Source organism: Corvus hawaiiensis, chromosome 6 (genome assembly GCF_020740725.1).
Source record: "Corvus hawaiiensis isolate bCorHaw1 chromosome 6, bCorHaw1.pri.cur, whole genome shotgun sequence".
Lineage (NCBI taxonomy): Eukaryota > Metazoa > Chordata > Aves > Passeriformes > Corvidae > Corvus > Corvus hawaiiensis.
The window spans coordinates 31,197,501-31,220,743 of NC_063218.1; the positions used below are offsets into that span (position 1 = coordinate 31,197,501).

Consider the following 23,243-nt stretch of genomic DNA (forward strand, 5'->3'; position numbering starts at 1 on the left):
GTACCCAATTACCAATTCAGAGAGAAAATAAAAAGCAGTTTCAGTAGAGTCAGGGTGGGAAATCTCCAATTAGCACCAATTAGCGAAGTTGCTTCCTACAGAGGAATTCTGGGGACATAAGAAAAAAAAATAATCTCCCAGAATGCCTGGTTGGAGCATTTATTTACCAGGTGATGGGACTCCTGAAGAATAACTTGATGAGGATTTGCGCCTGTGGGACTTGAATACAGATACTACTTGGAACTTGCCTGCTCGATTTGACTGGTCAATCATAGGCTGTACTATTCTTCTTCTGGCATTAATAAACCTGCAACAGAATACAAAGAATAGAAGTCCTTTCATCAGCTTGCTTCTCTGTTTTGAGAACACCTCTGCTTTAAAACTGACAGGATTTTAGCGTGCTGTGGAAATGTGTTTTGCTTCACGTTGCTTTTTTAAAAGAGTATAATTTCACTTTAAAGGATTTTCCTCTAAGTGCTCAGAAATTGTAACGGGTAACACGCTTATCTTACTAGCCAGTTTAAAGCTGGATTTGCCAGAAGGCTTTGAACAAATAAATGCGACCGAAAACTTGTGTTAAAAGACAATTGTTTCTTTAACTTCTTCTAAGTGGCTCAGATCCTGGTTAAAGTTCACAGGCTGGGAGACTTTCTTTTCCCCTTTCCATGTTAGGGACCCAGCTCCCCTTGCAGCTGGCCATAAATGAGGACCAGGCTTTGCCACTCCGTGCTTTCACAAGGTATCGTTAGGTCAGCAAAGCCATCAATTAGGCTGTCTGAAGTTTTATCACCAGCGCAGCAGCAATAAGTGCCGGCCCAGAAAGACTTCTGCTCTTCTACAACTCCTGTAGTTGGAGCCTGTAAAGGCGAGGGTCGTTTGGAGGTCAGTGCCAGCTGGGGGCCACCTCTGTGTCCAAGCGGGGACACCCCGTGCAAGGCGACCGCCCGCCTGCCCTCAACTCAGGCACCTTTCAACTCGTTAGAAACCCCCAGCCACAGGTACATGTGGTTAATATTAGGCCCAAAATAACCTTTTTTTTTTTTAATCTCGAACTGGGGTGGTTGCCGAGGCTTTTGAGCACTGGCAGTTAGTTGGCTGTGGAGCCTGGATTTAATTTTGCTAGTAATCCAAAAATAAGTGCTTGCATATTTCTTACTAGCTTAATGTGCAGCAATCCACATCAACACAAGCTAAGCTAAATTAATTTCCCTAAAATAATTTTAAAACTTGCCTATTCACAGAATATCTTTGAAAACGGCAATTTTCTATCACTCGGGAGCCACACTTGTTTTTGTCCCTTCTCTTTGTGTTTGAGAACACTTTGGAGCCTTCGCACAGGTTTTGTGTGCTATTTCACAGCTCAGGCTTTCGCCTGGTGACCCTTAAGGAGTGCTAATGAAGTCGAATACTAGCGTTTAATCCTCTTCAGAAATACTAACATGCCCATCATCCAAAACAGCCTCCAATAATTGCCATTGGGCCTGATCCAACGCCTAGCAAAGTCTTTGAGTCAGTTAACTGAAAACTAAGTTCATCTGCTCATTTAGTAAATTGCTAGCCTTTATATAGCATCAACTCTGCAAGGCTTTTTGTCGTGCTTCCCTCACTCCCTCCCACCCTCTGGATAAATTCCTTCGCAGATAACAAAGGGTGGTGGCACACCTTCGATTGCATCTTCTGTAATCACAGTCATGGAAATTTCATCAGACAGATGCATAAATGCTACAAGTAACACTAAAGGGTTCTTTTGCATCTCTCTGTTTACATCCAAAAGACATTCTTTATTCTTTAGGAAAAGTATCATTCAGTTGTCAGAAATGTCATCCTGCCTCAGAATTAGTCATGATTTCAAGTATTAAAATAAAAACTCAGGCACAATCAATATACTTGTTTATTCCCTTCTGACTGTGGCACAGTGAAGGCATCTCCTACCCCAGTGCTGTGATTTTGAAGTGTGTTTCCATCCTCAGAGACAAAGGTCCCTGATAGGACTTATTTGCTAAGTTGCTTTCCAGTAATGCTGCTGCGCTGACCAAATGGAGCCTGACCTGAACCTCCTCCATCCAGCACGCCTTTTATCAGCTAAAGTTAAGGCCAATAGAGATTAACAGGAAAGCCTGATAAGACTGTTTTCTCTTCTCCTATGAGCTTCTAATGGTGTATACAGATGGCAAGGTTTTAAAGAATGGAATGAACACTTATTTGTGCCTGTAAAAAATCACAGAAACACCCCCCCACAGACGCACACACTTTCCATCTTACTAACCCCTTTTCTTCAACCAGGCCACTCTTCAGGAAAACCAAATTGCTCTTTCATTTTTTTTATTTAAACCCCAACCACTTTTATTATTTACATCTGGTGGTCCCCTTATTTATGTCCCTCTCCATTTCCCTGCACACACACCCCTGCTCACAGGGCTGCGAAGCATTATGGGCCTTGGCTCTCAGCAGGAGAACTCCACACTGTCTTCAAACAAATAATTAAGGGGAAGGTTAAAGGTTCACCCAGAGGTCATATCTTTGGATACTCCTTAGAAAGTTTACATTAGTAAGAAATGGGTGCCCTCTGAAGTGTTCTTTCAATGGGCTCGCACAACACGGCAGAGCATTAAGAAAATTCTACATCCTTAAGGGTTTCAGGTGACATCTGCTTTACCTCTGAGCATGGAGACTGGGATACTCTGCTCCAGCCTTACACATTCGACAGTCTCCAAAGACTAAGCCTTTGGGACAGCTGTTGAAAACCCCATCTTGCCCAGCCATTCACTCCCAGAAGAGCGTGGCCTTATTTTATCCTGCCGATGCAAATAAAAGCAGTCTTTCACTGCAAACTCTACCTAGAAGCCATTCACTAGTTGTTTTGGCCATGGGAGATCAAGCCCCAAAAAGTGAGTCCTCCATATTTGTTTTCCTACCAAAAAAAAAAAAAAAAAAAAGGCAATAAAAGTGATACCATTTGTCCAGTTAAAACTTGTGAAAAAGAGCCCTTGGGTTTGATTTCTGATTTCATTATTTCTCCATTTTTCTTTTGCACATCTGCATAACAGCAGGTGCAAGCAGTGTCCTCTAGACCATCAACACTTCATCTAGAGAGAAGATACACTGATGTATACTTGGAAAGATATAGGAGCACAGGCTTTAGGCATCCAGGTAATTTTGGAATTCCATTTCTATGGCTCCTCTGAAAAATCTTGTCCATAAACAGCATCAGTTATACCCACCAGTGGGTATGTCGGAAAAATGACACATGGAATTATTTATATTTGCAAGATTGCAGGTGCAAAACATACATTTCAGGTGAAGCTAAAAATCGAATCCTAGTTTCACTAGCAGTAGCTACATCATGTAATGCATCAGCACAATTGGTAGACGAGGACACAGAATGCAGTGTTTGTACATTTTTATTTATTCCTTATATTGCTCCATAAATATGCACAGTGCATAACAGAGACGTAGATAACAGAGTCCCTGCCCTAGCCTTTACATTTTTTGAGGACTGTTTTTGAATCCCTCGGAGAGCCATATCCAGGGCCAAAGTAAAACAAAATACAGCCTTTTGCACAGCACTTCAGTTTGTGTTGCAGAAACACTCTGATGTTGTTTTGGCACAAATGTCTTCAAAAGACATTAAGAGACAGGTGAAAAAAGAGAACACCAATGCCACTGTTTTCAGCATTATTTGGAACCCTATAAAAGCAGAATTCACAGCTCTGCTCCTGACACTAATTGCTTACCTTGCTCATACCCTTCACCCAGAGGCCAAAGATTGAATGGCCTGAAAAGATGAGTAAAATCTATCAAAAAGACATGGATTTCTTTGTTACTCTGCTGTTAATAGTAATTCCTATTATTTGGATGATAGCAGCAGTTAGAGGACCCAATGAAGCTCAGTCTCACTCCACCCCATGCTTCACAACCACACTGTCCAAGAGAACTCAGAGTCTGAACAGATTTCCAGGCAAAGCCTGGGGGAGAGGAGAGACGCCTTCTCCCTGTTTGCAGAGGGGAGCAGAGACAGAAGGAGATTAAGTGACAAGGCCAAAGTCATACAAGAGATCTTTGGCAGAGCCACACACCCAACATAGATTTCCTCAGTCCTCTTTCAGCGCTCCTACAATCTGCTATCCATATGCTATCTTTCCTTTGTTCCCCCAGCTTAACAGTCAGCACACTGGCAGGGGACTGCAAAGAGAGCTCACATTGCCACTGTTTGTGCCTTACCTGCTGTGTAGATAAAGATGGGTCATCAGCCTCCAGGGTGCGAGGCAATACCTTCACAAACTCTACATTCATATGGTACTTGGTCCTCATTCCAGAATGATAAATGAGGTGTGTAACGTTTAGAAATACATGTCATTGACATAGCAAGCTCAATAAAAAACTCACTCCCAGCATTTTGCAAATGACAGATTACCAACCTTGCGTATTCGAACAATAGCCATTTGAATAGAAAGGTTTTTTGCATCTTGTATTTTTTTCTTTAATTGCTAGCTAAAACACATCTATTTCCTATAGCCAGAGTCTGTCTTTCTCACACAAGTAGTTCTGGTAACTTTTGTGGGACAGTTTATAAGAGCACAAATGAACAAGACCTGTCTCAAAATGCACTTTTATATAGACTTTTAAAGGAAGTAATTTCACTTTTACCTGCTTACAGAAAAACCCAGTAGAGCAGAAAAGGTGCACTAGTGAATATGCAATGTAGTCTGGTGATTTGGTAGCACTAGTCCTAATTGGTTCCTACCACTGATAATTAGCATGACAATATAATCAAAATATATGCATTTAATCACATCTCTTCAAATAGAGACTTGGTTTTCTTTGTCCAAAATAAATATGCATTCTGTACTTCATAGGAAGCCCTGCAATTAATCTTCTTTATATATTTATCATATTTTATCTCAAGTCATATCAAATGACATTAAACTCAAATTTGCATAATACATTTTATTCTTAAATAATGTTCAGATAAAATCAGAGATATTTCTGCAAAGTGTAAAGAGAATAAATAGCAAATAGTGATCTCTTAATCTGCTTTTTCAAATCTGGCACACTCAAAAATAATTTTGTTGTTGTTTCCATTGTCTTTTTTACACATACTGTACATATATTTTGAAACACTGGGACCACACCGTAACTGAATCTGCCTAAGATTAGTTCTTGAAATGAACTTTTAGTGACTGTACTGATTGGCAATCAGAATTAGAAACATCTCCAGCTTTGCTTTATGGCTATCATGGAAAATTCACTTTAAGTATGTAGGGTCACAACAGGTCTTGTTTCAGGAGGATGAAGTGCACGAATGCTTAGGGAACTATAATTCGTTCTCAACTTGGGGCCTAATCTGAACTCAAGCAGAGAGTGATATTTAACTCCCGTCACTTGTCTGTATGTCTAATATCTTCTGCGAGATGAACTGGTGCCAAACTGAGCCAGTCCCGCCCCAGCAGTGTAGACTGCTCCCCACGAGAAACTGAGGAACAATGTGGAGCCACCACGTACAACTCAAAACTTCAGTGTCAGTCTTCAATCTGGATTTCCACTTAAAATATCTATCCCAGAAAATGAGGTGCTAAAATATTGAATTTATTTAACAAACCAGCCACTGCATAAATCGGTTCTCAATTCTTTATGTGAAAACCAGAGAAATAAACAAATTTGTGAGATGAATTCACAATCAGTTCCTTAAAAGGATTAATGACAAGGAAAGTTTTGACTCAATTTTAGCCCAAGACATTTCTGGTCTTAGACTCGAAAAGGACAGAAGTACTGAATGAACATTTTTACAGACTTAGTCATAGAAATAATAAAAATACAAGTAACGACAATAGCAACATTAATTTGGGGTTAGAATTGTTTGCTTTCTGTCATGTGAACAAAAAAAAAAATTAAGAAAATTTTTAGGTGCCCAGGGGAACAGTCTCGCAAGATTTTTCAAAAACCTGCCAAATGTGGATGAGCTCAACTCTTATTAAACCTACATAAACGGGAGCTGAGCTTGAAGAATAAATGGGGTCTAAGCACCTGCTTCAATGTTTTTGCTGAGTAAGAGTCTAAGAATGCATGCTAAAAAATAATCCAAATGTTTTCACCTTGGATGGGGAAATAAATCCTTGCCTAAATGATGTTTCAGTATTTGGACTATGAACATGTCAGTGTTTAGCTCAAGTGCATATGCTACACTGATCCCTTGTTGTCCAAGAATGCCCTAATTTTGAAGGGAAAATAACCAATGAAAGAGTCACAAAAAATGTTTTCCTAAGCAACCCAGAAAATTACTTCTTTCCCAGGCAGAAAAAATAACTTTAAAAGTCATGAGCTGCTCAGAGCAGTCTGAAAGAATGCATTAGAAAAGACTAATTTGCAGAAACACTTTTATCAATATCCACCCCCCTGCCTTTACAGCACTCTTTGCCTATCACCTAAACTTTTATCCAAGCAAGTAAAATCTATTTATCTTAGTTTATTTAATTTCTTCCTCCACTATGTATTATTAACTGACAGAATTAGGTTTAGGCGTCCTTCAGTATGTGTATGTACAAAAATAGTTGAAAAAGCCCTAGTTTATGCTTCACTGAATCTATGCCACACCTGGTTACCAACTCATATTTGCAGCATTCCTTATAGGAAATTAAAAAAAAGCTGAGTTAGTCACCTGGAAATGAGCCATCTAAATAAGGCTTCCCTAAGTCATGAATATTGAGAAACGGAGTCAGTTACACGATTGCTTTTGAGAGGAAGCGGGAGGGACAGGCAGGTTTATTCCCTGGCAAAGCTTCACCTAGTTTTGGACAGCCTTGTTAGAGAAGGGGGGTTAAGGGCTGTTTACACCAACTTTCTCAAGCTTATTCAGACATCTCACATCTGTTAAAGGTGTGATTCAAAGGACCTAAGTCAGCATCCATGTTTGGTGAAGACTTCAGAAGATGACAGAGAACAACTTAGCTGGGTGCCTGAGGCAGCCTGAGGTAGGTGCTAACCATCCCAAAGACTTCTGCCGCATCTTCTATGTTTATGTTGGACCTCCTAAAAATACGTCGTGCTATTTGGAGCTGCCAATTGTTGGAAATCATGATTTTGCTCGTCCTGTAACTGTGAGACTGTCCTAAAAAAATCAGAAATTTAAACAGTGCTCTTCCCAATGTTTACTTTGCAAGTTTTTCAGTCATTGCGCCACATTTTTAAAATGCTCTTCTCAGCCACAAAATCTAGAAACTTATTTGAAAAGATTCTCACATAACCATTGTCTCCTGGAGCTGGGACCTCGAGTTAACATGAAATAACTTGAGCCTTGTGATAAAATCGTAAGAATTGGCAAGACGGGCAACTATTCACCTCAGAGGAAAATCAGCCTCGTTAAACGTGTAACTCTCGGTTACCAGATTACTCCTTGCGAGCGCGGAGAAACCATTTGGCTCTGCCGAGGAAGGCCCTGGTGGCTGTCACAGGGAGCACCGGCACCGCAGCACAAACCGCGGGAGCCGCCCAGCCCTCGCCCCGGGGCACGGGCTTGTGCGCAGGGGCTTCTCCGGCAGGGAAGGAAAGGCCCCAGCCGTAGCTGGGGCTCCTCCGTGCTCCCCAGGAACCTGGGGCCCCGCAGCCACCGGGGCCGCCCCGCCGGCCCGTGCTCCGCGGCCTTCACGGCCCCGCGCCAGGGCCGCGTCCAGCCGTTCCAGCAGCGCCGGCCAGGGAAGAGCCATCGCTCCCGGCCGCAGAACTGGGCCGGCCTCGAGGTCCGGCCTGGGTGTCCCCAGGGGAGGCCTCCCGCTGTGCAGCAGGGCGCCATGAGGTGGGGCCAGAGCACCGCTGCCGGACCGGGGGTGCCGCTCCCCCCGCGGAGCCGGGCAGCGCCATGGCCCGGCCCGCCTTTGCTCGGTGCGAGCCCCGGCGTGGCGGGGCGTCTGCCGGAGGAGTGCCGCTCCACACACGGCACTGCCGCGGCTGGGCAGAGTTTTCCTCACGAGCTCCCAGCAAACCTCAGCCTGAGTGGAAAAGTATCATCCCTTATTCCCCCTTGGTTCCTGGTGAGAAACAAGCGCCTTTTGGTGCATGCCACGTGAAACCACAGAACACACACCAGAAGTGGCTGTTCCTCTTTTGACAGTGCCATCAGGTTGTTCATATATGTTTGGTTTTTTTTTGTTTTACCACGCACCGTAAAAATGATCTTTTAAAGATACTTGAAAGGAAGGGAGGAGACAAACAGACATACTTCCTTAGCTATTCATATCTTACAGATAAAATGTAAAGTCAATAGACACAAGCCATAGTATTTAACCTCATCCTGTACTTGATTTATTGCAGATGGGAATCAACTAGAAACTGAATCACTTTGAAATTTTTACTACTGACATTAAAATTCCAAGTTTGTATACATACATCTTGTGGAGACGCTAAATACAATTTTAGCTAATTTGGCATGCACTTGGATTTGCTAGCACTTAGAAATTCATGTTAAAGGTAGACAACAAATCTCCTCTAAAATCTTAAATAACTCATGCATTTAAAGATGTGTAAATTTGTCATCTTAAACTCCTAGGAAAACATTTTCAAAACTAATTAGGGTCCAACAGTGTTGAAAATGCAATCAGGAGTTGAGGGACCTCATTTTAGGTAACTTTAAAAAAAAACCAAACAAAGTGTAGTTTCTGAATAATACCACATTCAAGTATTTTACACCTATTTTTAACTTACCAGTATTTAACATACTAATTTTTTAAAATCAATTCTAAATTGTCTGAAAAGGAGAGTTGTCAACAAGTTTAACATCTGTTTAACTTCCCTGACCAAATAAGATTAAGGCACTAATTCTCCTTTTACTTTTCAGTGGAAACTACCTAAGTAGCAACTTGCCAAAAATGCATAAAGGTGTTTAGCAATTATGTAGTGGGTATGTTTGAAGAGATCAAGGTGCACTCACATGTCCTGTGCTATGGGGATCTCTGATTAGCTTGTCATCTACTCTGAAGAAGATGTAGCCCAACTCTCCTATACTATGTAACAGGCCAGCTGTTAGCTGTCTGTCAAGCACCTAAAGTGGACAAGTAGTCCAGGAGCAAAAATGTCACTCCTTTGATCTGGCAAGGAGCAGCTGCTGATTTATAGAGTAGGACTTTGTTCTTCCGTTCTATTTTACTTTCTTTCCTAAGGCAGAACCACAAAATCCAGCAGAAAAAAAAAGTGCCATTCTCTGCAACATCAACAAGCTCTGACAACTGCAACAGGGTTTTTCTTGGCCCTAACAAAGCTCTCAGGCATCTCCTTTGACGCTCACCTTTTTTTTCTTCTTCTTTTTGCAATGCGGTAGTTATTGTTTAATTCAGCTTCTGTAAATGGAATGGACTGTGGCCAGCAAGCCTGGGGCATAAACACACCTGTATGAAAGAAGCCTTATTGTAGCAACCATCTACAACCAACCTGCACATGCACTACCAGTTCGTGAGTTCATAAGGAATGTTCCATTTTCCCTGACAGTAAATTTTGCCTTAAGATAACTATTTTTGTACCCACTGTCCTGTCTTGACCACGAAGCTTGTGCACTTTTTCATTGTTATTAAAATCTGAAGGAAAAAAAAAATGTATATTTTTCTACCTGTCAACCAGGGAACGTCAGGAAATTGGATCCAAAGAGCCCACTTTAAAAAAAACACAGCCAAAATATATTTATAGAAATGCACTGCTGAAAGTTTGAAAACTGGGATCCTAAAGATGTGTGTTCTGTTTCAGACACAGTGATGCAGTTGCAAGCACCTCCAGCTTATACTGCTGCAGATTCTCCTCAAAAAAAGCATTTGGCAGAACAAGAACTCAGTAAGAAAGAGCATTTGATGCAACTAACCAGACTGCAGCACTGCCAACCCTGAGTCAGTGCTCCAGTCACTCTCTTAGAAGGTGCTGAGCAGATTTCGTGAGGTGATCTGTTACACAGGCTGTTAAAGTCCTGCCTTACCCATTGGTGTAGCAAGAGAGTTTTCCTTTATTTCCCTTATGATCTGTTTTCAAGTTTATTAGCTGAAAACCCAAACCTACAGGGCACAATAAAAGGCTGCAGTGTAACGCTGCTGAAGAGGAGAGAAGCTGTGTGTTTGACCCTGGTTTTTGTCTACACACATGTTCAGATTTCTTTATACTGTAACTTTAAAAACAGACAAAAAGGGATAACAAAAACAAAGATGGGAAGAGGTGAGGGTGGTGGGGGCAACATCATGACTACAAGATCTTTTGCATATATGTTAGCTTGTGGAAATAAATAAGAACTATTACAGCCAGAGCCCTAAGGGAGGCAGGAAAATGATGATGTACAGGATAGTATAAAATGATATATTAAAAACTGTGCTGTCAGTGGAACAATAGAATATTAAGCAAAAGTCCATAATAATTGGCAGATATTTAGCTGTAGACATCTTTCTTTGGTTGGGGGGTACTAAAGTATACGTGAGAGGAAAGAGAACTAGTTAGGCAATTAGAAGTAATGGGCATAAATAATACACTATGTATAAATACATCTCCCCCTTTCCCAAGGTATAGCTCTTACCCAGATACACCTAATAATCTCTCAGTAAGTCATACCCACATGCTGATATCCCTTGTGTTTTGCTCTTTGCACTGTCTGGGTACTGGAGATTCTGCTTATGTAAATCTCTCTTTCTGTAGATGCAGATGTTAATGTTTTCCCTTTAATTTTTACAATACTAGTGGCAAGACTTTATCAAATCAGAGGGTCTAATGTCTTAGTAGTTAAAGATGTGTCAACACCACAGACACCGTGAGACTGCAGCTTGCCATGTTATGGAATACATGCTTCACAGTGATGAGCTGGCAGCAGAACAAGTGTGGGACAAGTGTATTAAGTATGCTAAAATGAAGAGGTAAATATACAGATCTTCCCTGTGTCATACTGGTGAAACTTTTGCTATCTCTCATCCCATCTTGTGTTCTCTGTATTCCACATGAATCAGGGGGAAATGTTCTAAAAACATTTTTGAGAGTTTGTTACATATGAGTGTTCCATGGATCCTTGTGTCTTAGTTGTAAGCCAAACTGGTTTGGAATGGAAAAATTAAAAATTAAAAACCTCTTCCTCAGCCACTTCCTCAGCCTATCGCTCTGTATCCCAGGCTCTCTTATTTTCTGACCTTCATCTCTCCAGGGCTCAGTCTTGCTCCCTCACCTACCTTGCTGGCTCCCCAGAGATAATTGCAAAGTACAGCTGGCAAGTCAGTGATAAAGCCTGCTGGTGCTCTGCACGGGTCCTAGATGGCCAGATATGCTGTGATTGAGGGCATATATGTGGATGTTGCACCATTTCTTGTCTCTCTGCCATTTTGAACAAGCTTCTGTCTTCTGAACAAGCAAGGACTGAAACTGTCAAGGTTTGCTCTTTCTAAAACCTTTGAAAGGCTGGGTTCTGCTGATTTCAGTACTTGGCTGGCTTATGGGCAGAGCAGAGCATTGGAGATGCCTGTGCGCAAGTACGCCACGTTTCAGTTGTTGGCGCTAAAGAGAGGTCTTTTAATGTATTTTTCTTTCTTCTGTTAAGGGATGTGTAGCTGGAGAAGTTTTTTTTTTAATGCAGTCATTCCCACTTAAATAGCTCATGTGAAAATTAAGTCCTACAACAGAAAGAAACTTGAAACGGGTGTATGTATTTCTTCAGTCAAAACTGGCTGGTTCTGTAATGTGTTCCACTATCCCATATTTTGCATACAATTGAGATACATGTCATGAAATGAAACCCAATCTATATAACCTATCTAATATTTACCTTGCTTTCTTTATGAGAGCAGTTTGGAAACTGTGTGTGATCTTACATAATTTTAATAACTGGTTGCTGATGGATTTCGATATTAACTCTGACTGTTCTGAATGATAGGATGTAGAGGCTTAATTTTCAGAATTTCACTAATTGTTCCTGCACTGCGTAGGGGTAAAGGCATCTAAGAATATGTGTATAAACCTGCATTTGAGCCCACAAAACTTGTAATGGCAGGGCCATGTCCAACAATGTTCATCACTTCATCCTGGTCTAGTAAAACACTCAGATGCATAAGGCAAATTTTCAAAATTATTAAGTTCTGTTATCAAAATCATTGTAGGCCCTGTAAATGTTCCCAAATGTTCAGTGAATTTCTGAGTTAGAAGGCAATATTAGCAAATGGGTGTTGACACTAGTGCCTAAATGTAGCTGATCTGCTCTCAAGGAAATTTCTGTCTCTGATTAGATGTTCCAGGAATCACCAGAAGGTGGACTTAGATACCTAACTACATTTTTTGGTTAAAAAAAACCAAAACAAACCATCACTTAACACTGAAAATGCCTAAATTCATTAGGCATGTAGATTTCTACTTTTTAAGATCCCATCCCATCATCATTTCCGCTGCTGTCTATTTGTGTTTCCTAACAGTCAGTTACTTTCTGCAGTAACTGTGCTCTGAGTTAGACACTTATGTCCAATCAGGATTCCTATGGATCCTTTTAGACAGACAGACATCTTAGGACAGGCCTGATCTTCCTTATAATAACACAGATAAACATCTCTCCTTTTTAGCTGACACCATAATTATTTGACTGTTTATCTGGAAAGAAGGAGATCAAGTTTTACCACCCTATCCTGCTTGGTTTGGAACACAGACATGAGCATGGGTCCATCACCTTCTAAAAGAATATCTGAATCACCCACAGATTCAGTACAATAAATAAAGCCCTTTCAGTTCATGTTCTGAAGATGTTTCACCTGAATTAAGCAATTTTACAGTCATAATTAACCAGCACTTAACTTTCACACATCTGAAGTTAGAGTCTTAACCAAGAGGCTGTACAGTCAAGCCCATGTTCTTAATTAATTTTGTTTTACTGACTAGTTGTTACATACACAAAAGAACTGGAAATCAGAAGAACAAGAAAGGCATGGTAGCGAAGAAGAGTAAAGATGGAGCATTATGTTCAATAGCCCATTGATTGAGAAACTTAACTCAATTGGAATAGTTAAGACATTGATTTAAATCAAGATGAAGAGAAGACCTGCAAACATATACTCTATTTAACAAGTGAATTTTCTAGCCAATGAGTCATTGAGGATAGCACTCCCTCTACCCCATTTGACTCTTTTGTGTAAAGCTTGGTATGGTTGATATATGACAAGAGCTTTAGCTGAGTTTGGCCCTTGGGGAAATACAGTGAGGCAAGGCTGATTTTGTGTTGAAAGTTGTGTCACTGTGGAACAGGTTACTGTCTGTTTATCATTCTATATGTATTTGTGTTCCTACTCCTCTGTCCTGGAGGTCCTTTATATAATAAAATAACGGTGGACAGAGCAATATCTCACTTTACAGTATTGCTAGGTTTACAGTTCCAGATTTCTCAATTATATTCCATTCTAAGCAGGTTTGTGCATGCTCACCAGTGGAAAAAAAGTATATGGGGACCAAAAGTTCTTAAGCTTCTTGGGACTAGATAGCAGCTAGATGATGCTGGAAAATTCAGTGGTGGCAAATGGTAAAGATTAACTTAAACTAAAGATTGCAGGGTTTACACTTGACACTCATAAGCAACTCAAATGTGATACATATCTAATGTGAGGAAATATTTAATAAAATATGCTACACAGATCTTTTATTGTGGCTTAATTAGTTCATAAGCCAATATTTTAACAACACTTTCATAAGAAGATCAAGCCAAGGTTTATATCATTTTTAACCAACCTTTGAAAGAAACGTAAAATTTAAGGTCAATAGAAATATTATGTAAAACAAAAAAAAAAAGCCAATGAAAAGAGGAAAAAAATGCACCAAATTCACAGGTAGCATCTTCAAACAAAGTAGTTCAGCATCATACTTTTGAGCATAAGAATTTAAAAATTATTTTGATAAGAAATTAACTATAAATGGAACAAAAGCAATGTTCTTATTCTAATACATTGTCCAAACTGAAGAAAATTTAGGAAGATAAATCAGTTAGTTAGAAGAGGGAAAGTTATTCTTTGTTTTTCGCTTCGAATTATTAAAATTGTCAATGATTTGCTTTCTTAGGAATAATCATATCTTTAATTTGATAGCAAAAATCTTGTAGCATTTAACTATTTTGGAAATCAAATATGCCTTTCTACCTGCAAACTTGTAAACTTTCATCCATATAAAACAGAATAATAGAAGCTGCAAATGCAGACACCCCTTCAGATTGACTAAAGGAGAATTTCCATTTCTTTTTCTTGATTCTCCCCTGGTTGTTATAATCAGTCTTTCCAGTGTAACTATATTATGATCCACAACATTTTTAGCATCATTGTAATCATAACAGCTATGCTTTATATCTGTATAAATCACATGAAGTTTAGCAGACCCTAGTAATGCCACATCTGTTTTAATCCTAGTAAATTCTAGCCTAAGACAGCATACCCTGTAGTGTCTCACCTGTGTTCTCGGAGACGTTTCAGGAAGTGCATTAGCTCTATGAGTCAGTGAAATAAATAAAAACAAATATATTGGTCAATAGCAAAAGAAAAATTTAGCACTCTAAAAGGGTTTTGACAGAAGCCTGAGTTGAAAAATCCAGCTGTATTTTATATATGTCCCTTAACCACCAATCAGTTTTGCTGAGATGAGTGGTCCAGTTAGCTGCCTAATTTTTGATGCCTGATAACATGTGTTCCCAGTAAAAAGAAATGTGTCTAGATGACCTGTATTCCTTTAATTCAAGAAACTAGGGTCTATAAAAGAACAAATATGAAAACATAATAATGCGAAATTCCACCAATTTCACAGTTCCGTGTACCTGATTGCTAGAACAAATCTGATGCAAAGATGTGCAGCTAAGATGGGTGCCTACACTTCATTTTCAAGTGTAGTAAAAACAGATAAAAAATTGGAAAGGGAAAATCTTTTTGGGCATGTTTTGCATCCAGACCAAAAACCCCCATTTAATCCTTCTGCCAAATTTATTCCGAGTGCTACCAAGATCATGCTCTGTTTTTTTCCAATATAGCACAGACCTATAATAACTGCTTAAGCATGCCATACTGTATTAATCTTCCTCATGAATGCTGTCCCAAACCAGTTTCCATGGAGAGAAATTAAGAGGTATGTACAGGCAAAGGAGAAAATATATGGCTATCCAATGATACAGAAAGGCTCTTTAGATACAGAAAGGCTCTTTAGATGGGAGCTATGGTAGAAAGGAAGTATTTTTCAACGGAGATTGCTGAACTGAGGGGAGGACAGCACTAGACAAAGTGAGCAGTGAGGAGAATGGGGGGAGGAGAAAGAGACACCTGTGTTGAAGTAGGTTTCAACATTTTTTTAAAGAAGACAATTTTGAAATTGATCCAGAAAAGGATGGAGGAAGGTTGCTGAAATGCCTAAAGTAGGACGTGATTTTTTTTTTATGTGTGTGTGAAGCACCAGCTTTTGATACATTAAGGGGGGATGAAGAACTGGGATGTAGAGTCCTGGAAAAAGGGGACTACAATTTTCAAGGTGGGAAGAAATGAAGGCAGAAGAAGAATAGACAAATTGTTGAAGTGGAAATAGGAAGAGGGGTGGACACTGGAGGTGTGAGAAAAAGAACACTAGGAACACTAGGAAATGCATGTGGGTTTGGGACAGTGCGAATAAATGTGTGAGGAGTATTGAGAAGTAAAACTCGTATTTAAGAATGTCTGAGAGAGTAATGTTGCTCTGGGTTCACTGCCAATTTTGTTTGCCAGGTTATAAACCCAAATATAAAATGATAATAAAACATGAGCTTCATTTAGACAATACTCTCTTTATTGTAATAGTTTGTTAGCCAAGCAATCTGCAGTAGCTGCAGCTGTGGCTTGTTCCATCTCATCAGTAATTTTAACTCTAACAGTCATTAGTGTGAAGCTTTCCACAGTATTTTGAAGTGATACTTTCCTCTCAGTTCTTGAGTTCTGTTTTGTTTGAATGGACTATGTATCCTTTAACATCTAAATAATTTGCCCTGAAAATCATCACAACACAGCTACACTTTGGAACAGAAGATGTGAATATGGTTCTGATAAAACTATGCAATATTTGTTATAAAAAACCCCAAACAAACCACAAACACAAAATGTAGCTTTGAACAGTTTATGATTATATATATTCAATATCTTTCTCCATAATATAGTCCAAAGGACCAACTCCTGAAACAGTGTGCACCTCTGTGAGGGGATGGCCTCTACATGCCATCAGCTGCTTAATCCTGTCTGTTTGTTGTGTGCAAAGCATGAAGTAGGCTATTACTTATGACTGCTTTAAAAAGTGCCTGCCTGCCCTATGACTTTTCAAAAGATCTCAGGATGAGGTTAGCATGATAAGGAGCTTGATTTCTCTAAGCAACAGTTATTCAGACTGATGTCACCTATTCATTTACTGGAGACCATACAAAAAATATAAAAATAAGAAAAAATAATACGCAACAATTGGACTTAAGTCTGAAAGGACAGCTACACTATCATTACCACCAAGTGCATAAAACATGAGCTCAATGTTGTCCTACTTAAAATTACTTAAAATTTTCCTGTGGAAGAACAGCAAACTAATTTATAAAATGATGGAGTAAAAGTAAGAGAAGCCCCATTAAAAGCTTTTTCTTTTCTTTAAATGAGAGTGGTGTACAGAGTAGGACTGTTTGAGTTTGAACCACTTATTACCTTTGTACATTTGTCTTTCTTAACTTCTATTAACTGATTAGATTTCCCTTAGAAGTAATTGTGCATTGACAGATAATTGTATCATTGTGGCTTCTTATTGGGGAAAAGTATTACATCCAAACACTTAAGATAGATAAAACCAGATGGATGTATCTGTCTGTCCATCAATCTCTGTACTCAAGAAGTCTTTGGGTATTTTTGGAGAATTAAAATCAGTTGCAAACAAAAGGGGTATTTTAAAGAAGCAAAATACACTTAATTAAAAAGATGTCAAAATTCCTTTATTGTCAACATCCACAAAATCTGTGACACGGTGATGTTGTGTAACTTGAATACTAGTTCTCAGAACCATAATGAGTAGCTATTAGAAAAAGCAGGGACTTATTATTAGTATCCCCACAGAGTTATCTTCTAAATTATTTATACTTGCAACACTTTCACATAATGGCAGTTTTAAATTCAAGCAAACAAAGCAAACCACACAATAAAGAGAGGGGAAGAGAATTGTACAGAAACATTTTCTGAATATATGTAGTTAGAAAGGCGAGTCAAACAAACTAATCAGATTATTTTTCCTATTCAGATTCTCATGAGATTTGCAATAGACAGCATCAAAGCTTTCTGAGGTTGTGTCACCTTGATAAAGGATTGAACAGCCCTGTATCTGTTTTATGTCTCACATCTAAAATGTAAAGGAATGCAACTTAATTTGTCTGGTGCAAGTTGGCTTATTTTCTTTGAAATTCCACAGCAGACCATCCACAAAAAGCTTAGCTATCTGAAGGGTGCAAATGACACCAGAGCCTTGTGTTCTCTTACGTTCATCCCCTAGGTTATGGTGCTAGGTTTGCACAGGAGTTGGGAGGGAGCAGCAGGGGAAGATTGTTGGTTTTATATAAACTTAGCATTGTGAATTACTGATTCTGCTTTCCACACATGCTTTACTAATACACAGTGTAATGATTAACACTTCAGGAGTCAATGATTTTCAGAAAAATTGAGGTGGGATGCCTTTTTTTTTTTAAAAGAAACTCTTCAGCCAAACTCAAGTCTGCTCAGTGCAGAGATAATTTGAGTTAAATTGAAGAGAAAATAGCTGAGACTGAAGACTCTAATGGTCTCCTTCTGGGCTTAAACTGTTTGCGTTTATGAACATATAAAGATCATCCTGTTCACTTTCCATTAACCAACCTATGAAGTTTTGTCTTAACCATCAAAACAAATTCCAGCTGAAATCACTTTCTTATTAGGTTACTGAGCAGCTACATTTGCTTACTTTAAAAACAAATTTCTACCCCACAAAAGGGAAAATCCCAGCATGCTTTTTCCCTCTGTAATAGAAGTACGTAGCTAAATATTCTCAGCTTTTTGTCAGTCATAATAGAAGCAGGTTTTAAAAGCACCCAGTTATTCTGAGTGCCTCTTTTTCTGGACATTCGGTTTAAGGTGCCCAAAATAAACACACAATGAAAATGCTGGCCTTCTTTTTAAGCAAAATGACCCTTACATGTACTAAAAATGTTATTTGCCTTATGCTACTTCAGTTGCACAACACTCCCCTCATTGATTACCGTCGAGTTACATTAGTTTAAAATTGGAGTAACTGAGTAGTGGATCAGGTCCTGTAGTCAGACATATGTTTTCCACTACATAATGGCTACTTATATATTTATGAATTTTAAAATGCTTTTCAATTCAATTATCATTGTTACTGTGTGCAGGAAGTAAAGAAGTAAATTGCAACCAAGCTTTCAGGGGTTTATTCCCTCATGAAGCACTTGTATTTCAAGTGTCGGGGGAGGGCAACTGTACAATGCCCTCTACATAATAAATGATACTGTTGAATATTCTTAATGTTTTTGTGTTTGTGGTTTTAGGGACAAAACTATTACCTGTTGGAATTTACATGCTATGTAAAATGTAGTAAAGGATACTGTGCTATCCTGTCTTTAACCAAGCTGCACAGAAAGTTTCAAGGAGGTTCAAAATAATTGGTACTCAGATCTATTCTGTTCTGATCACCCCTAGAAATAGCAAGTACTCAAAAAGTGATAAACAGCTTTCAGGCAAATGCATAACTCCAGTGTCAATTGGAGTTATGTGCAGACACTCAGAGCAGAAATAGTATATAGCTCTCCATTCCTGAACATGACAGTCATAATAAACCTTAACCTCAACATTCCCTGCTTTCCTCAACCACAGCTAAAAATGCTACACACATTTCTACCATCTAATGAACCAGACATTAAAAGGAAACCACGGATCTATACCAGTAGATTATCAGGAAGAGAAGTGTGAAGTGAATACTTGCTCATTACAGTATCATGGTAGTTACAAAAAGGAAAGACCTAATACATCACTGTTGTCATCCTTCAGCAAGAGTAGGGGATAGTCTACCATTGGAGGTCCCAGCAGCTACTAAAATAACTGCTATTAAAGTGGATAGGGCAAACATATAATGCAAAATCCTTGGGGACAGAAACTCAGACTCAGCGTGGTGAACCTGGAAAGGAATGATGGACGTTTGTTTTACTCTTCTTTGATGGCAGTACACAGGAAGGAGACACTATGGAGTGAAGTAGGACTTTGAGTTTGAGTGAATTGTGTCTGGTTTCTGAGTCTGTTACCTATTCTCTTTCTTAATGTGTATAAACCAATTCATAGTACATGATGACTCCGATTATGAAAAGAAGGGAGAGGTATAAGACTTGCTCTTTAGAAGCAAGTAAGTAAAGAAAGAATAGGAGTGAGTGGAGTTTAGAACTGACTCCTTTTCCACCCACACCTCCTTGAAGCACTGAAATGATCAAAACCTACAGCAAATAGTGGTCAGTAATGAATACATATCACCGTAATGAGCAAACACAAAGAACAAAACTCTGCTATCGTTATGCCTCAGAGACATATTTCATGCTATTCCTACAGTTTCACTAATAACCAAACCCCGAGTCTACCTGATGCTTGGTTTCCTGTTGGTTAATAATAATTATTATTTCTTCCCTGTCTTACCTCTCATTTTCCTTATTTTGATATGATACATTTTATATTGATTTTGAGACAATTTGACAATAAAGGGCACAAAAATATCTAGATACTAATATATCCATTCTTCTGCACTGCACAGGATTTACCTTCCTCTGATTGAAATTCTGATGATGGCTGAGGGCCTGATTGCGCTAGCTACAATTACTAGAGTCTGGTTTACAATTTGTTCTGTAACTGTTATTCACAAGTAACTTTTCAAAAGTCTTTCTAAGATTATTTTTTTTATGTGGATAATTAGACTGATATTTAAGAATTCTAATCTCATATAAATGCTCAATCAAAACACATATTTTCCTGTGAGCTAAAAATGTCTAGATTTCAGTTTTGATTCTCAAAAGAATGTTATTGTTCCTGCAGGATGTGAAATGGAACATAAAAGAGCACTTTACCTCACCATTTGAATTGGATAAATTTTTTTCTCCTCTTTTTTCTTTATTTTTAAATGTTTAATTGATTATTGTTGTCTAGGGTTTTTTTCCTTGATATCTTTATCTTCTTCTCCTGTAAGTGTGGGTTTACTGCTTTTAAAAAATCTACAAAAAGAATATTGTCCTCATTTTGTGCTTTTTATTTTGTATATTTAATTCCTAAATAAAAAATAGACATTTTCAATTGCAGGACCCCATCAGTTAGCTGTCTCTCTTAAGGACTACCAAAGAGAATACCAACTAATTCTGACTGTATGATGAGTATTCCAAGATGCACCAATTCATCTATTTTTTACAAGCCACAAAACAAATGCTGGTAATTGCCTTTTGGCAAGTACTGATAGGAACTGGACTAAAACTTAGAGCCGAAATTGCAAATATTTTGGCATATGAAATACTTTCTTATCCATAAGATAAACCTGTTACCAAGTGGTAGATGGACAAATTACAATGTCCTCATGAAACTCCAGGTTAATGCCTCCCTCAGAAAGAGGGGAGGAAAGAAGAGGGTTTAAAAAAGCCCAATAAATAATCTTTGCAGACAGTAAAAAGAAATGCAACTCAGCAATCAGAGAGAAGAGGAGAAAAATGACCACTGGAAGTGGGAGGGCAGGATATACAGATACAGAAGAAATTCACTTCTACAGTGTGCACAGAAAAGTCAGACACCTGAAATGACTTGTTCAAATGCATTTGTGGGCAAACCCACATTTTGTGTTGAGGAAGCACAACTTAAACCAGACTATGGTAGAATGTGGTATCTCCACTGTCATGTTTCAATACGAATTATTAGAGACCCTGGTTTAAAAAGGAGAAGAGTGTCGATGTAGACTTCAGAAATTGTGGCAGCAGGCAGAACAACTATTTGTGCTTATGATGAGGAAATATGTAAGCTTCTCTGTGGCAGCCTGTTAACCTACTGCTTTTGTGATGCCACATTTCCCCTACTGTTCTCCCCTTCCCTTAGCCTTGGCCATGTAGCATTACAACTCTTCTCTGCATTTTGTTTCACTTCAGCTCTATTTATTTTTAATCCAAGCCTATTTTAATGGATTTCTTTTAGATACATTTCCTATTAAGCAGATGAATTTGAGATTCTTTGCAACATGTGTCTTATTTGAAAACAGATGCTATCCTCTGTCTGATGAAGTGAACACCATGGAGAGGGATAGCAAGTCAACTCACTTTGGCTTCCAGTGAAAGAAACAAAGACCAACAAAAGAACAAGAGGTGGAAGTGTGCTGAAGTGGCACTTGAGGACATGGTTTAGTGGTGAACATGGAGGTGGTGCTAGGCTGACAGTTGGACGTGGTCATCTTAGAGGTCTTTTCCAACCTTAAGAATTTTATGATTCTATGACTCTGAGTGTCAGGATCCAGCAGTTTTCACGGACCTAGTTCTAGGCCATCACAGGAATGGTAAGTCTGATTTTCCCTGGTTTTGCACTATGTAAAGTCTCTCAGTGACAACAAAGTTTCTGTTCATTTACTTTGGGACAAGCAGGAGTGTCATCAGATCAGAACCTCCCAAAATTTTATATCATATGGGTCCCTTCCAACTCAGAATATTCTATGATACTGTACTTTACAGTATATAAATTGCAGGCACGGTAACTACTGGACCTTGGAGGAAGGTACAAGTAATAAACATCAAGCATCCTTTTTCTTTTTCCTTTAAATAAAACTCTTTTATGTATTTGAAGATTATAAGTAAACAAATTGATTAAAACAGTCATTGCTTCATTGCCAGGTCATTTTTTCTTAATCTTGAGATTCATAGTGGAAGTGAAGCATGCATGCCAAAGCACCTTCTGATTTATCTGACACTGATATTTCTTGCTTATTTTACAGTGGCTGGAGACAAGAATCTTTATGCCGTTTTCTGAGCATGCAAGTGTAAGCAAAAAGTTATGTGTTTCCACTGAAATTCATGTTACAGGTAGCTTGCATCCCCTTAAATGACTGTTTCTTGGAAGTAAGTTATTGTGCAAAGTCAGGGTCAGAGTAGACTATTACAGACCAAGCATCAAGAACACATGGGGAGGGGCATTGCTGGAGAGGAGTCTGTGGGGATAATTCCTCACTGTATTGTCCCCATGGTGGTATACCCTGCATTACTACTGCACACTGTTCATTTAAAGTCACCACATACAGCAGAAACAATTCATACACCCCAAATTTGCTGGAGTAAACATTCATAGAATCTGTGTCCTGAGCTCAAGATAAAACACCTATATCATGTGCATGTTTTGTAGTGTGGCTTACAGATGCTTCTCTGTGATTTCATGTGCTGGTGAATAGTACTGACGACTGTTACGCTGGTGAAGAGTGTTGAGGGCTGTAACAGCTCTGTGGTGGTACAGGTGTTACTGTATCTTCAGTCATTTGCTATTTACCTCCACATCATGACACATAAAAAAAGGAAAAGATGGACACAAACTGCTGCAGTCCTTTGCAGGAAACTGCCATATGTCTATGTGTTGTCCTACAAAAGCTGTTTGAGTAAGTTATTTCAAATGCTATTTGAGGACTGATTCAAAATTCACAATTGAAATCTGTGGAAAAACTGCAGCTCTCCTCGACAGACTTCAAAACAGGAACATGGACAATCAGAAGGAGAGACTAAAGGAGTAAAACTATTTTGAAAATGTGATCTTAATCTGCCAGCCCCCAACCACTGCCTCACTTGCATTACCTACACAGGGACCCAGTGTGACTTTCTGGGAAAGTCAGAGAATGAAGCAGCAAAATGCATATATATTTAGGAGAAAAATATCTTTTACAAAATATTTTTATGTTATGTTAGTGCTTTTCCATCTAACATATTTTAATGTGATTTTTTAGTTAATTTTTATCTTATGCTATAATATCTTGTCACATAACACAAAACTATGTTAGTATGATATTCTAAGAACCAGCTTTTGCAGTTTTTTACCAGCTTAAATTTGTTCCTTCAGTGTTTAGTTACTGTTTGAATACCTCTGTGGAAGCACACAGCTCCATCTCAGGGCTACATTCTGGCATCTTTACGCTGTTCACATGGTGAATCCACTTCCTGATTTCATCACTTCCTGATGATACTTAATGTCAGAAAGGCTGTGCAGACTATTATAATATTG

General features: G+C 38.9%; 1 protein-coding gene across 10 annotated transcripts in view; it reads right to left on the bottom strand.

Moving 5' to 3' along the window:
• Nucleotides 1-23,243, bottom strand: part of MEIS2 (Meis homeobox 2) — a 173,832-nt gene that overhangs the window by 5,150 nt on the left and 145,439 nt on the right. For 9 of the 10 annotated variants that reach the window (XM_048305908.1, XM_048305911.1, XM_048305909.1 and 6 more), the window contains one exon: nucleotides 249-307. In XM_048305908.1, the coding sequence (XP_048161865.1) occupies nucleotides 249-307 (59 nt within the window). Of the gene's footprint in view, nucleotides 1-248; nucleotides 308-9,274; nucleotides 9,375-23,243 lie in introns of those variants that run through there. The other variant, XM_048305913.1, reaches the window with a different exon arrangement.